The sequence below is a fragment of the Danio rerio genome, chromosome 2, assembly GCF_052040795.2.
Source record: "Danio rerio strain M-AB ecotype USA chromosome 2, GRCz13ab, whole genome shotgun sequence".
Lineage (NCBI taxonomy): Eukaryota > Metazoa > Chordata > Actinopteri > Cypriniformes > Danionidae > Danio > Danio rerio.
In genome coordinates this window covers 8312501-8326995 of record NC_141022.1, presented here as the reverse complement: position 1 = coordinate 8326995, position 14495 = coordinate 8312501, and the positions used below count along the sequence as shown (strand labels likewise).

Genomic DNA, 14495 nt, shown 5'->3' with positions numbered 1-14495 from the left:
CCAGATATCAAATGTAGTATTTGGCCCTGATGCTAACAATGGATATGTGGGCCATGTAAGTTTTGCCTATTTTGACCCACATTTAAAATACATTTTATTATTTTTGAATAAAGGAAAAAAAAAAATCTACCAATCAGGTCGATTCGAGAAAAAGCACACCCACAGCGCACCTAAAAGGCAAAGCTTTATGGGTTTATCAATTTCATTGCAGTTATGACACACCAACATATCAGGCCCAGTTCAGGCACAGTTATGGGCTATTAAATTGGCTGAGACTTGGCCCAGATATGGTCCATGTTTGGCCCTTGTTTGGAAGCCAGACTTGGTCCAGTCATGTACCATAATTCTCTGTCGCATGTGGGCCAAGCAACAGCTGGTTGTGTGGGCCAGAGCTGGGCCAGAGATATTTTGCTATGTGGGGAACTAGTGGGTTGTCTGTTATCGTGTTGCGACAGTCATTCTCCTGCCGTCCAAAGCTAATATGCTAACTTATTTTGGCAGATATGCACCTTTAACTTAAAGGGAGTAAGTTCACAGTACTCATATAGATTAGTTTTGGAATTTTAATGGTTTGTGGCAATTGTTTTCCTCAAATGGTTTGAGTTACCTTAACTTTTGGGGTTTTACGGTGTACACATTGCTTGTTTATTAAATATTCAAATAATCTCTTAATGTCTTCGGTTACCCCTACCGAAAAAACCAGCTTAAACCAGCCTAGGCTGGTTGGCTGGTTTGAGCTGGTCGACCAGGCTGGTTTTAGAGGGGTTTTGGCCATTTCCAGGCTGGTTTCCAGCCATTTCCAGCCTGGTCTTAGCTGGTCAGGCTGGGAGATGACCAGCTAAAACCAGCTTGACCAGCCTAGCCAGGATGGGAGCCCAGCCAAAGCCAGCTATGTCCAGCTTAAATCAGGCTGGTCAAGATGGTTTTAGCTGGATTTAGCTGGTCATTTTCCAGCCAGACCAGCTAAAATCAGGCTGGAAATAGCTGGAAACCAGCCTGGAAATGGCCAAAACCCCTCTAAAACCAGCCTGGTCAACCAGCTAAAACCAGCTAAAACCAGCCTAGGCTGGTTTAAGCTGGATTTTTCAGCAGGGACCCGTTTCACATCATACATCAGATTTCTTAAAAGATCATTTTAATACCAACTAATAATTTATAGATGTATTGTGGATGATAATGACGGGAGAGAACAGTAAAATGCATTTGAAAACACACGCAGGACAGTATGGTGGAGAAGGGTCTCCTGAAGATGGAAGTACAGCGGTTGAGGAATCTGCTGTATGACCGAGCAGATGGAGTGCTGACCCTGGAGAAGAGGCGTCTGCAGCTGCAAACAGCCATGAAAGAGAGAGAGGAGGAGATCCATGTGCACAGAGAGATGCTCAATAAACAGGTCAAGCTCACTGAACAGGAAAGACAAGGACTCAGGTGAAAGCGCAGGGAGATTTAAGGCACTGTTCAATTTTCGCCACTAGAGGGCGAGCATTCACAACAAAAAATTACTTTGATGATGCTGAGATATCGTTTTCACAACATCCTATGGGACTTATTCGAAACAATTCAACTAATCAAAACATGTCATGGTAGTATGAATCAGAGTAAATGTGTTTACACACTGAAATCTGATATTTTTATACACTACCTGACCAAAGTCTTGTCACTTATCCAAGTTTTAGGAACAACCCTACAGAAAAAAACTGCTTAAACCAGCCTAGGCTGGTTGGCTGGTTTTAGCTGGTCAACCAGGCTGGTTTTAGAGGGGTTTTGGCTATTTCCAGGCTGGTTTCCAGCCATTTCCAGCCTGGTCTTAGCTGGTCAGGCTGGGAGATGACCAGCTAAAACCAGCTTGATCAGCCTAGCCAGGATGAGAGCCCAGCCAAAACCAGCTATGTCCAGCTTAAATCAGGCTGGTCAAGATGGTTTTAGCTGGATTTAGCTGGTCATTTTCCAGCCAGACCAGCTAAAACCAGGCTGGAAATGGCTGGAAACCAGCCTGGAAATGGCCAAAACCCCTATAAAACCAGGCTGGTCAACCAGCTAAAACCAGCCAACCAGCCTAGGCTGGTTTAAGCTGGATTTTTCAGCAGGGAACAAATAATAACTTGACTTCCAGCTAATCGTTTGGTATCAGAAGTGGCTTATATGAATGGAAAAGAGATGATTTTGATTACGCTTATTTTACCAAATATAAAATGATTTTTAATTATTTAATTAGGACAGTAAGGTCTTGTCACGTAACAGAAATAAAGTACAGTATAGAATATAAAGTCATGGTTCAGTGGAAAAATATTGTGTAAAATATTGTGTAAGACTCCTATGAGCTTGGAGGACTGCATCCATACATCTCTGCAATGACTCAAATAAGTTATTAATAATCTTTAATAACTTACTTGGAGTCATCTGGAATGGCAAAAATAGCGTTCTTGCAGGACTCTCAGAGTTCATCAAGATTCTTTGGATTCATCTTTAATGCTTCCTCCTTCATCTTACTCCAGACATGCTCAATAATGTTTATATCTAGGGACTGGGCTGGCCAATCCTTGACTTTTTTTGCTTTTAGGAACTTTGAAATGGAGGCTGAAGTATGAGAAGGAGGGCTATCCTGCTGAAGAATTTGCCCTCTCCTGTGGTTTGTAAACAAACTGGACTGTTAACTTTGAGAATCTTGGGTCCATGCGGGTTCCAATAGGTCTTCTGCAGTATTAGTGATGATTGGGATGCAGCTCAACAAATGATTTATCAGAAAAATCGAGCTTCTGCCACTTTTCCAAATGATCAACTCAAAGTCAAGTTATTATTTGTTGCTTTTACAACTGGCAGCGACAGAGGCACACTCTAAACTCACACAGGAGAGAACTGGACAAGTGAATAAGACTTATTAACTAATTCTTTAAATACAACTCTCTTGAACCCTAAAAGAAATAAAACGCAGAAGAAATTTACAGTTAAATTAATTTGAGCAAAAACACAACTGCCAGTCATCTTCACATTAGTTATTCAGTTAGGGGATCTGTATAGCCTAATAAAATGTTTAGTTCACTGCACAGTCCCACAGTAGTCTACACTATTATTAATATTTTAATATATTATATTCATTATTATTATTAATATTATTAAAATTAAGCAAAATTTGACAAAACGCTAAACTTATACCTTACTTAGGTAATGCAAAGTAATAATAAATGTGAATAAATAGCCTAATAAATAAATGAAAGGAACAAGAGGGACCAAAATCAGTCACCAAATCTAAATTAATCAACTCAAAGTAAAGTTATTATTTGTTGCTTTTATAACTGCGATCGACAACAAGACTTTTGTCAGGTAGTGTATGCTTTCTTTTTATCCTAACAATTTGTCATTTGTCAATTTGTCAATTTGTCATCAAAAACCTTGATGCGTATTAATTAATCTATTGTGAAAAAGCTACACGATTTGGAGTCAGTTCAAACTTTGATGCATTGTTCTCCTCTTATTTTCAAAAAACATAATAAAGAGGAAATATTTTGTTCATCCAATCCACTGCATGGAGAGGAAGGAAAGTTCACTTCCTTATTAAAGATCTGCATGGTATTATCCCGAAATGCAAAGTTTATTTCAGGAAATCCGTGGGATTTTGATACTTCGCTTATGATACTGCAGACACATAACAAAACATTCCCTAAACGAATCCTGAACAGAATCTGACAGTGTGTCAAATGTATAGACAGGGAAACACACTCGCCAAACAGCGGCATGGGAAAGACAGCAGTGGTTCTCAACCATCCCTGCCCATGACATTCTGGGCCCTATCATACACCCGGCGCAATGTGGCGCAAGACGCGGCGCAATAGTCTTTTGCTAGTTTCAGCTTGGCGCAAGAGTCGTTTTGAGGCGGTGCGCTACGCTATTTAAATAGCAAATGCATTAGCGCTCATATGTGCGCCCATAGGTGTTCTGGTCTAAAAAGGAAGGCGTTCTGAGGCGCACTGCTGGCGCGTTGCTATTTTGAGAAACTAAAATAGATTTTTCATTAGACCAAAACAAACCCGGTCTAAACTCCAGCGCAGAGTTGCACCTCGCTTACGCACTGCTTAATACATGCACAAGAGAGCAATAGGCAAATATCTTTACATATGAAAAAATGTAAATATTAAGGATATATATAGGATATAATAAGAATAGATATAGGATATAAATATAAAGGATTAAAATATTACAAAACATATTATTTTCTAGCACACATAAATATGAAAAATTACTGCTTTTATGTCTTCTTCTCGGGAGGCTTTTTCAGTTCATTCATAACAATTTGCTTTTGTATAATGTTATTATTATTAGCAGTATTATTTATTATATCCATATTTATTTTTGTTTTATTAAAAACAAGCTTAGATTTGCCCACCTGTCAGGTTTTGGACCATATGGGGCACAGCATGTTTTAGGATATAACTCAGGTTTTTGAGCACACTTCGTTATTATTGTTCATTTATTTGTTTGCTGGAAATTAGAACTGAATTTAGAAATAGTTTTGAAACTAATATTTGCGCTTAACAAACAAAATTAATTAATTATAGACTAATTGATGTCTGTGCGTAAAGGTTTCCCTATTCAAGAGCGAAAGTGAAAGTAGATCGATTATCTCTCATTCTCACGCAGTAGATGCTCTGTTCAACAGTTTTCTGTAAAAAACAAAACAAAAAACTGTAAACTGTTAACTGTTTGCTAGTAAAATGCTTAGTTTTTCCACTTAGACTTACTTTACGTCCTGTAAATATCGAATGCGCTTTTGGCGCGACACAGCTGACTCTTAAAGGGAATGGGAGATGAGACTCTAATTGGTTTATTCTCAAAACACACCTATAACTCATTAAGAAAATAAACTCAACCCTTTTAGACCATGCGCCATGCGTCATTCTTAAAGGTTCTAAATGAATTTACATATTTTGTGAATGTTATATAAATGTATATATTTGCTGTTTATAAAAATAAACTATAAAGTAGAAAAGTATCAACACTGATGTCGTGTCATCTGTTTGATTCCTGCATTGATTTTTTCCTGCATTCAGTGCTGCGGTGAATGAGGCTATGTCCAAAATTGACAAGCAGAGGAAGCGGTATGAGGTCCTGAGTGTTTCCTTGGCTCCACCTGAGGGAGAAGAGGATAAGTCCCAGGCCTACTTTATCATAAAGGTATCAATAGACTTTTTGTTAAAAGAGAGTTTTTTTTCTGTGCTGCATTTTGTGCATCAGGTATATAATTTCTATTTTTTTAATTTATCGTATTTCTAGAGAGATTTATTAGCTTATATCTGTAATCAATAGTATCTGATGACATGGATCGCTCCTTTTGAATAATTAAATCAAATAAAATGCTTAAGTAAAATACACAGTATTCAGTACACAGTCATTCAGATTTTGGGATTAGCTATTTTTTTCTTTTTCTTTATACAGTTGAATTATTAACCCCCGCGAATTATTAGCACCCCTGTTTATTTTTTCCCCCTGTTTATCTGTTTAACAGAAAGAAGATTTTTTTAACACATTTATAAACATAACAGTTTTAATAACTCATTTCTAATAACTGATTTATTTTATCTTTGTCATGATGACTGTAAATAATATTTGACTAGATATTTTCAAGACACTTCTACACAGCTTAAAGTGACATTTAAAGGCTTAACTATTTTAATTAGGTTAACTAGGCAGGTTAGGGTAATTAGGAAAGTTAATTTATATCGATGGTTTGTTCTGTAGACTATCGAAAAAAATAGCTTAAAGGGGCTAATAATTTTGTCCTTAAAATGACTTACAAAAAAATGTAATACTGCTTTTAATATAGCCGAAATAAAACAAATAAGAGTTTCTTCAGAAGAAAAAACATCAGACATACTGTGAAAATTTCCCTGCTCTATTATAGACCATTTGGGAAATATTTAAAAAAAGAAAAAAAGAATAAATCAAAAGGGGGCTAACAATTCTGACTTCATTATACATATAACAACCTTTTTAAATGGTTAAATTGGCAGCGAAGGTTGCTGCAGCCTAACAGCCTGGTGCACCTTGCATTTTTTACACAGCATTCTGTGTGCCTGCTGTTAAAAAATGTCAACACTGTGCGGAAAACGTCCCCGATGTCATGCACTCCAGCACCAAGAACATTGATACAGTCTAAAGTCAAACAAAACGGCAGTGTGCTGTGGTGCGCCCCTCATTTGCCCCCTCAGAAAGAATGTGTGACCCCAGTTTTCATAAAGGATTGTTCACTCAAAACTGAAAATTCTTTGGTCATTAATTACCAACACTCCCATCATTCCAACCTTCAGAACACATTTAGATATTTTATATTATGAAAAAGCAATAAATTATAAAAATTTTGAAATTAAAGCAATAGTCCAGGGCGGAGGCGCACTCTAAACTCACACAGGAGAAACCTGTACTAGTGGATAAAACTTATTAAGTAATTCTTTAATTACAACTCTCTTGAGCCCTAAAAGAAATAAAACGCAGAAGAAATTTGCCGTTAAATTAATTTTAGCAAAAACGCAACTGCCAGTCATTTTCACACTAGTTATTCAGTTAGGGGATATGTAGCCTAATAAAAATATTTAGTTCACTGCACAGTCTCACAGTAGTCTACACTAATATTAATATTTTAATTTATTATATTATATTATTTAAATTATATAAATTATATACATTATTATTATTATTAATATTATTAAAATTACGTTAAAATTGACAAAACACTACAAATAATACCCTAAATAAATAAATAGCCTAAATGAAAGGAACAAGGGGGACCAAAATCAGTCACCAAGTTTAGTGCCCCCCTATGGGATTAAAATGCCCCCTCAGTTATGACATCCTGGCGTCAGGGCTGGCCTCGGGTTTCATAACTGAAAATTGCGAAAATCAGCCTCTTACTCAGTAACCATGGATTTAATTGATTACAAATCACAGTGTTAATCACAGTTAATCGTTTAATCAATCAGAAAATCTTGAAACACAGCTTATATCATATATTGATAATCATTAAAACATGATTTTTGAGTATCAACAGTATTTTTTATTCAAACTAATCCAGCAATGCTGAGCATAAGGGACACCTTTTAAAAACATTACAACCAAATGGCGTATTTCTCAATCGAAGAATAACAGCTTTCCCATCTACTGTATATATAATATACATGACAGCTCTATATACGTTACAACGTCTTCTAAATCCTGAACTTCTTCTAAAGGCAGCTCAAGAGAAAGAAGAACTGCAGCGTAAGGGGGACGAGTTAGATGCCAAAATCCGAAAAACAGAGAAAGAGATCCATGCTCTGGAGAACACGCTTCAAGTTGTCAACAACTGCAATTCAACCCACCGCAAAGCCCTGACCAAAGTCACCGAATCCAGTAACTACATTCACATCATTCACATTCAAATACTTTTATAGCCAGTCTCAAACACTGTAAGCCATTTTCAGCCTTAAAACCTTTTTATCTATGTCAAAACATTCCAACAGATCTCAATTTAAAGTGGTCTGGTAGGATGTTACTTGTTTGTAGTAGAGCTACTGTAAAGATTTCATTTGGCGTAGAAACAACATATGACATATTGCATTTTACAACAAAATCAATGTGATAGATCACCTAAAAATGACATTTTATTCACAATTTACTCACCCTAGTGGTTCTAAACCTTTACAAGTTTCTTTTTTTCTGCTGAACACAAAATAAGTTATTTTGAAGAATGTCGTGAACTTGTAACTATTGACTTCCATAGTAGGAAAAACAAATACTGTGGAACTCAATGGTTACTGGTCTTCAACATTCTTCACAATATCTTCTTTTGTGTTCAACAGAAGGTGTGTGACAAGTAAAGGGTGAGTGAATGATGACAGATTTATTGGGTGAAGTATCCCAATGTATACAAAAATGTCTAATAAAACAGTATATAATCACATTTTGGTATGGATTCTTTAGGTCCTGCACACCAGGAGAAGCTGAAGCTGGAGGAGCAGAGGCGAGCAGCCGAGGAGAAATACAAATATAAGAGACGGCAGACCCAAGAACTGCAGGAGGACATTGAAGTAAATATTTGTGTTGATGTCAACTGTGCTCCAGAAAATCAGATGTACAATGCATTACAATAGGGCTGTGCAATATTGAAGAAAAGTGTGCTAATTTAATAAAGGAAAACGATGAAATGCATAGCAATATTTCAGTTTGTAGCATTTTTAGCATATAAGGAAAGCTAGTGTGGTTCTGGTTAGTAAAGAAATCAGTTCAGAAAGTCCTCTGAAGAGCAGCTAATCTCATTATTAGTTTACCCCTTCTGAAAAATCCAGCTTAAACCAGCCTAGGCTGGTTGGCTGGTTTTAGCTGGTCGACCAGGCTGGTTTTAGAGGGGTTTTGGCCATTTCCAGGCTAGTTTCTTGCTATTTCCAGCCTGGTCTTAGCTGGTCAGGCTGGAAAATGACCAGGTAAATTCAGTTAAAGCCAGCTTGACCAGCCTGGTTTAAGCTGGACATAGCTGGTTTTGGCTGGGCTCCCAGCCTGGCTAGGCTGGTCAAGCTGGTTTTAGCAGGTCATTTCTCAGCCTGGAAATGGCTGGAAACCAGCCTGTCAATGGCCAAAACCCCTCTAAAACCAGCCTGGTCGACCAGCTAAAACCAGCCAACCAGCCTAGGCTGGTTTAAGCTTGATTTTTCAGTAGGGACGTGTAACACAAACATGTAAAAATGTATTTAAAAGTGGGATGAGCTGTTGCAAAGCATGTCCTTTTCCTGGATACAAATTACACAGTACAGAGAACGCTTGAATAAAGATAATCAATGATATCCGCCTGAATACAGATTCAGGCAAACTATCAGTGCTGGTATTGCTCGATCTCAGTGCTGCATTTGACACTGTCGATCACAGCATACTTCTGGATAGGCTGAAAAACTGGGTTGGGCTGATTTATACTTCTGCATCAAGCGCACGCGTAAGCTACGGCACTGACGCATAGCCTTACGCTGTGCCCGTCGGCGTCGCTGACGTGCACCTCTCAAAAAATTTAACTACACGTCGCAACGACGCGTAGCGCAAGCTCTGTGATTGGTCGGCCTGGTAGTGCTGACAAGTCTGGACGGGACCGAGAGCCGTGCGAGTGGCGCGAGCCCAATGGAGCAATTGTTTACAAGTGTGGAATCCCGTGAAGGAGCTCCTGATGGAAAGTTTTGTTTTGTGTTAAGCTCGTAGTTAAAGTTGTTACTTGTCCGCTTGTTCCTGCCTCAAAATGAGCTAGTTTGAGCCACTTATACATCCCGGAAGCGTTCAGAAAGAACAAAACACAGGCGAATAAACTCGACACAGAGACACATTAACACCTCACTGCCAACTAGCGTTTTGAAAGTGTTAATGCAGACCAACAGAGATAGCGCGCAGAAGTATAAATGCACAGCTACGCGCGTTGCATGCGCCGTTGGTTACGCCGGTCACTTGACGCAGAAGTATAAACCAGGCTTTACCTTGAAGGGAGAGGTTACTATGTCAGTATAGGTAACCATAGGTCAAGGTGGACACCTACTACATGTAGAGTCCCACAAGGCCCAATTCTGGCACATCTACTGTTCAACCTTCATATGCTTCCTCTGAGCCAAATAATGAGAAAGAACCAAATCTCCTACCACAGCTATGCTGATGACACTCAGATCTACTTAGCCTTTACTGCCTGATGACTACAGCCCCGTTGACACCCTCTGCCAGTGCATTGATGAAATTAACAGTTGTATGTGCCAAAACTTTCTTCAGGTAAACAAAGAGCAAACTGAAGTCATTGCTTTTGGGAACAGAGATGAGGTTCTCAAGGTGAATTTATACCTTGGCACTAAAGGTAAAACAACAAAAAATAAGGTCAATAATCTTGGTGTGACTCTGGAGTCAGATCTGAGTTTCAATAGTCATGTCAAAAAAAATGAAAAAACTGTACAAAAGCACGCACATCTCTCTTAATTGGGTGCTCAGCCAAAACCGCAAAAGGTGCAAATTAAATGTAAATCAAAGGCGGCAACACCAAGGCTCCAAAAATACAAATTTATTAAATTAAAAAGGCTGACACAGAGCGTGTAACGTTTCGAGCCACCCGGCTCTTCATCAGCCTTTGCCGCCTTTGATTTACATTTAATAGTCATGTGAAAACAATTAGTAAACCAGCATACTATCATCTCAGAAACATTGCAAGAATCAGATGCTTTGTTTCCAGTGAGGACTTAGAGACCCCTGTTCATGCTTTTATCAGCAGCAGGGTGGATTACTGTAACGGCCTCCTCACTGGCCTTCCTAAAAAGACAGTCAGACAGCTGCCGCTCATCCAAAACACTGTGGCCATGATTCTAACTATAACCAGGAAATCAGAGCACATCATGCCTATCCTCAGGTCTTTACAGTGGCTCCCAGTTACATTCAGAATAGATTTTAAAGTATTATTACTTGTCTATAAATCACTAAATGGCCTAGGAACTCAATACATTACAGATATGCTGACTGAATACAAACCTAACAAATCACTCAGATCTTTAGGATCATATAAACTAGAAATTCCAAGAGTTCAGTCAAAGCAGAGTGAATCAGCTCTCAGCAGCTACGCACCCCGCTTCTGGAATCAGCTTCCAGAAACGATCAGATGTGCTCCAACATAAGGCACATTCACATCCAGACTGAAATCACATCAGTTTAGCTGTGCCTTTACTGAATGAGCACTGTGCTGCGTCCAACAGATCGCACTACTATGTTCTTCTCTTTTTCATTATTTTAAAAACATTTTTATCTGTTTTTTTTAAGTCCTTTTTATTATTTGTTTTTATTTTCTTATACGTGTCTCTTTTATTCCTGTTTATGTAAAGCACTTTGAATTGCCACTGTGTATGAAATGTGCTATATAAATAAACTTGCCATGCCCTACATAATTCACAACATGATATAAAGGTGAAAGTGTTTATTTATAGTCAGATTGTTTCATAATTTATTATTATTTATGATCGTGCACCATAAAACCAGTCATAAGTGTATCATCATGTGAATAAGCTGAATGACCTGTTTTTGATTGATGTATAGTTTGTTTGCATATATAATATTTACCCAACTATGAATATATCTGGAATCTGAGGTCTTAAGAATCTGAATTCTTAGAAAATCGCCTTTGAAGTTTTGTTTTGGGTTGGGTTTTGATATATTTACAATTGAAAATTGACAAAATATTTTCATGGAACATGATCTTTACTTAATATTCTAAGAATTTTCGCCATAGACGAAAATGTATAGTTCTGATCCATACAATGTACTGTATATCAACATTTACTTCTGGCAAAAATAGACCTGTGCAACTTATGGCTGGTTTTGTGGTTGAGGGTCACACTTTTTATGTAATTTATGTCATTTGTTGTATTATTTGAATTATATATGACATCTTACAAGTAATTCAAAGCAAGTATTTGATAGTATAGCAAAATGAATGACACTTTCCACATATTTCAGAGCATGTCCAACACATTGGAGGGTCTTCTTCAAGAGGAAAAGGTCCTGAATGAGGGCATTGAGAGGACTCAAGCACATGTGCTTTCTCTTAACAAAGACATCCTCTCTCAGGAGGAGAAAATCAACAGAGCCGTCAAACAGGTCTGGCCGCTCTTCTGAATGTATATATTTCATATTAATCTTATGTTACATAATCTTACTGACTTCTTAAGTAATAATAAAAAGCAATAATAAATGAACAATAATTGATTAATTATTCATCATCCAGTCTCATGAAGCTTATCAATGTGTTTTTGTAACAACAAATCTTTCACATAATTTTTTTAGCTCAAATCACTGATTTCTGGCGCCTGCTGTATTGGTCCTAAGCACTATACCCACTTTGTTGGCCTAAGACTTAGGCACAATATACAATCAATCAGTCTCTTTATTAAAACAAGCAGAAAATATAGGAAACATGTACAAAAAACAACAACAACACAACATTTTCTCTTTAAGCAAATTACTATTTTTAATTTGGCTTTCCTTGGCAACTGTTTTGTTCTACTTGTTCTGTTATTTTCTGAAATTATGTTGTGTAATCTCAAGCTTCCTTTAGCACTTTCCAGAGTTCTTCTTAAGGTTTAGAGTGCCATATCTTTCTTTTTCTGTCCGGGTGATCTCATACAGTTCCTATAATATTCAGGTCTGGACACTGTGGAGGCCATTTCATGACTGTCTTTATTTCATTAGTTTTTTTTCCCTTCTTTATATAGGATTTAAGTGGATCATTATCATTCTGAAAATGAAACCTATTACCCCTCAAGTCGTTTCCATAAGGCATAATGGATTAAAACCTATACGTTTCAACATTTACAATTCCATCAATTCAGACAATATTACTCACAACACTGCTAGAATTGCATTACAAACCAGGACAAACAGCCTCTCTCCAACATTGTCTTTCACATGTCTTAAACAATTAAAGCAAAATAATTCAAAGTCTAACCTAAACTCACTCCTATCCTATCAAACCATACATCGACTGAAAGATAATTTATTTAACATGTTTAAATCTCTCTCTTTTTTTAAAACTGACACTTTCAGTATGTACATTTATGACTGGTTTTTGGTAAATGGTCACATATATCCATTAAAAAACAGTTTTCATGTTAGCCTAAAAATTTTTTATAAGTATGTATGGCCAGGATAGAGAGATATAATTAATATTGATTATCTGAAATAAAACAAGTTGTCTTCTAAAAACCCCTGGATCTTTAATCTCATCCTCTTCTTGTCTTACAGTGTGCCAAATATACCAAGGAAATCCGTTCTGCTAAACAGAGCACAGAGAAAACCTTTGAAGAACGCGACATTGAGCTGCGAGAACTCCGAGATTTTAACAAAAGCATAAATAAGATGCTTCTGGATGCCATGGAGGAGAATCCTGAACTCTCATCTATATTACAGATACACTTTACGCAGGTAAAACTTTGTTATTTTCTTGTTCCCCTATGCCTACATATTTGCAACATTTGTGTTTGTACAAAATGCAACCCATTTTTTTTTCACCAGTGAAGTAATACATACAATCAAGAGTATTTTTAAAAGTTAAAGGGATAGTTCACCCAAAATTATAATTCTGTCATCCATTGCTCACCATCTAACTCCAAACTTCAAAAATACACAAACGAAAAAGCAGCAGCCATTGACTTTCATAGTTTTTGTTCCAACTATGGATGTCGATGCTTGCTGACATTTTCGACATTTAACAGAAGAAAGAAATTCATAAATGTTTAGAACCACTTGAGTAAACGGTGAGGAAATCTTCATTTTTGGGTGAAGTATCCCTTTAAAAAAATTATATTGTATTCAGCAAGAGTGGATTACGCTAATTAATTAGAAAAATTATAATAATAAAAATATTAAGTATTTAAATATTAATGAATTTCTTCTTAAAATAAATATCACTGCTTATGTTATATCAAAATACACTCACTGGGCACTTCATTAGGTACACCTGTCCAACTGCTTGTTACTGCACATTTCTAATCAGCCAATCACATGGCAGCAACTCAATGCATTTAGGCATGTAGACATGGTCAAGTTGATCTGCTGCAGTTCAAACTGAGCATCAGAATGTGGAAGAAAGGAGATTTAAGTGACTTTAAACATGGCATGGCTGTTGGTGCCAGACGGGCTGCTCTGAAAATTTCGGAAACTGCTGATCTACTGGGATTTTCACGCACAACCATCTCTAGGGTTTACAGAGAAAATATCCAGCGGGCAGCAGTTCTGTGGGCGCAAATGCCTTGTTGATGCCAGAGGTCAGAGAACAATGGCCAGACTGGTTTGAGCTGACAGAAAGGCAACAATAACTCAAATAACCTCTCGTTACAACTGAGGTATGCAGAAGAGCATCTCTGAACACACAACACGTCGAACCTTGCTGCTACAGCAGCAGAAGACCATACCGGGTTGCCACCCCTGTCAGCTAAGAACAGGAAACTGAGGCTACAATTCATAACAAGCTCACCATAATTGCACAAAAAAAAGATTGAAAAAACATTGCCTGGTCTGATGAGTCTTGATTTCTGCTGCAACATTCGGACAGTAGGGTGAGAATTTGGCGTCAACAACATGATAGCATGGATTCATCCTGCCTTGTATAAATGTTTTGAGCTTCTGGTGGTGGTGTAATGGTGTGGGGGGTATTTCCTTGGCACACGTTGGGCCCTTTAGTACCTATTGAGCATCGTGTCAACGCAACAGCCTACCTGAGTATTGTTGCTGACCATGTCCATCCCCTTCTGATGGCTATTTCCAGCAGGATAAAGTGCCATGTCATAAACCTTGAATCATCTTAGACTGGTTTCTTGAACATGACAATGAGTTCACTGTACTCAAATGGCCTCCACAGTCACCAGTTCTCAATCCAATAGAGCACCTTTGGGCTGTGGTGGAGCAGGAGATTTACATCATGGATGTGCAGCCGACAAATCTGCAGAAACTGTGTGATGCTATCATGTCAA

At 37.6% G+C, this 14495-nt stretch overlaps 1 protein-coding gene across 5 annotated transcripts in view; it reads left to right on the top strand.

Moving 5' to 3' along the window:
* ccdc39 (coiled-coil domain 39 molecular ruler complex subunit) overlaps positions 1–14495 on the top strand; it is a 40055-nt gene that overhangs the window by 22019 nt on the left and 3541 nt on the right. For 2 of the 5 annotated variants that reach the window (XR_015477336.1, XR_015477337.1), the window contains exons 13-19: positions 1220–1428; positions 2561–2629; positions 5046–5169; positions 7221–7380; positions 7951–8057; positions 11485–11625; positions 12769–12948. Coding sequence is in view for 2 of the 5 variants with exons in the window: in NM_001423814.2 (NP_001410743.2) it covers positions 1220–1428; positions 5046–5169; positions 7221–7380; positions 7951–8057; positions 11485–11625; positions 12769–12948 (921 nt within the window). In the remaining 3 variants the exon portion in view is untranslated. 5 annotated transcript variants of the gene reach the window in all.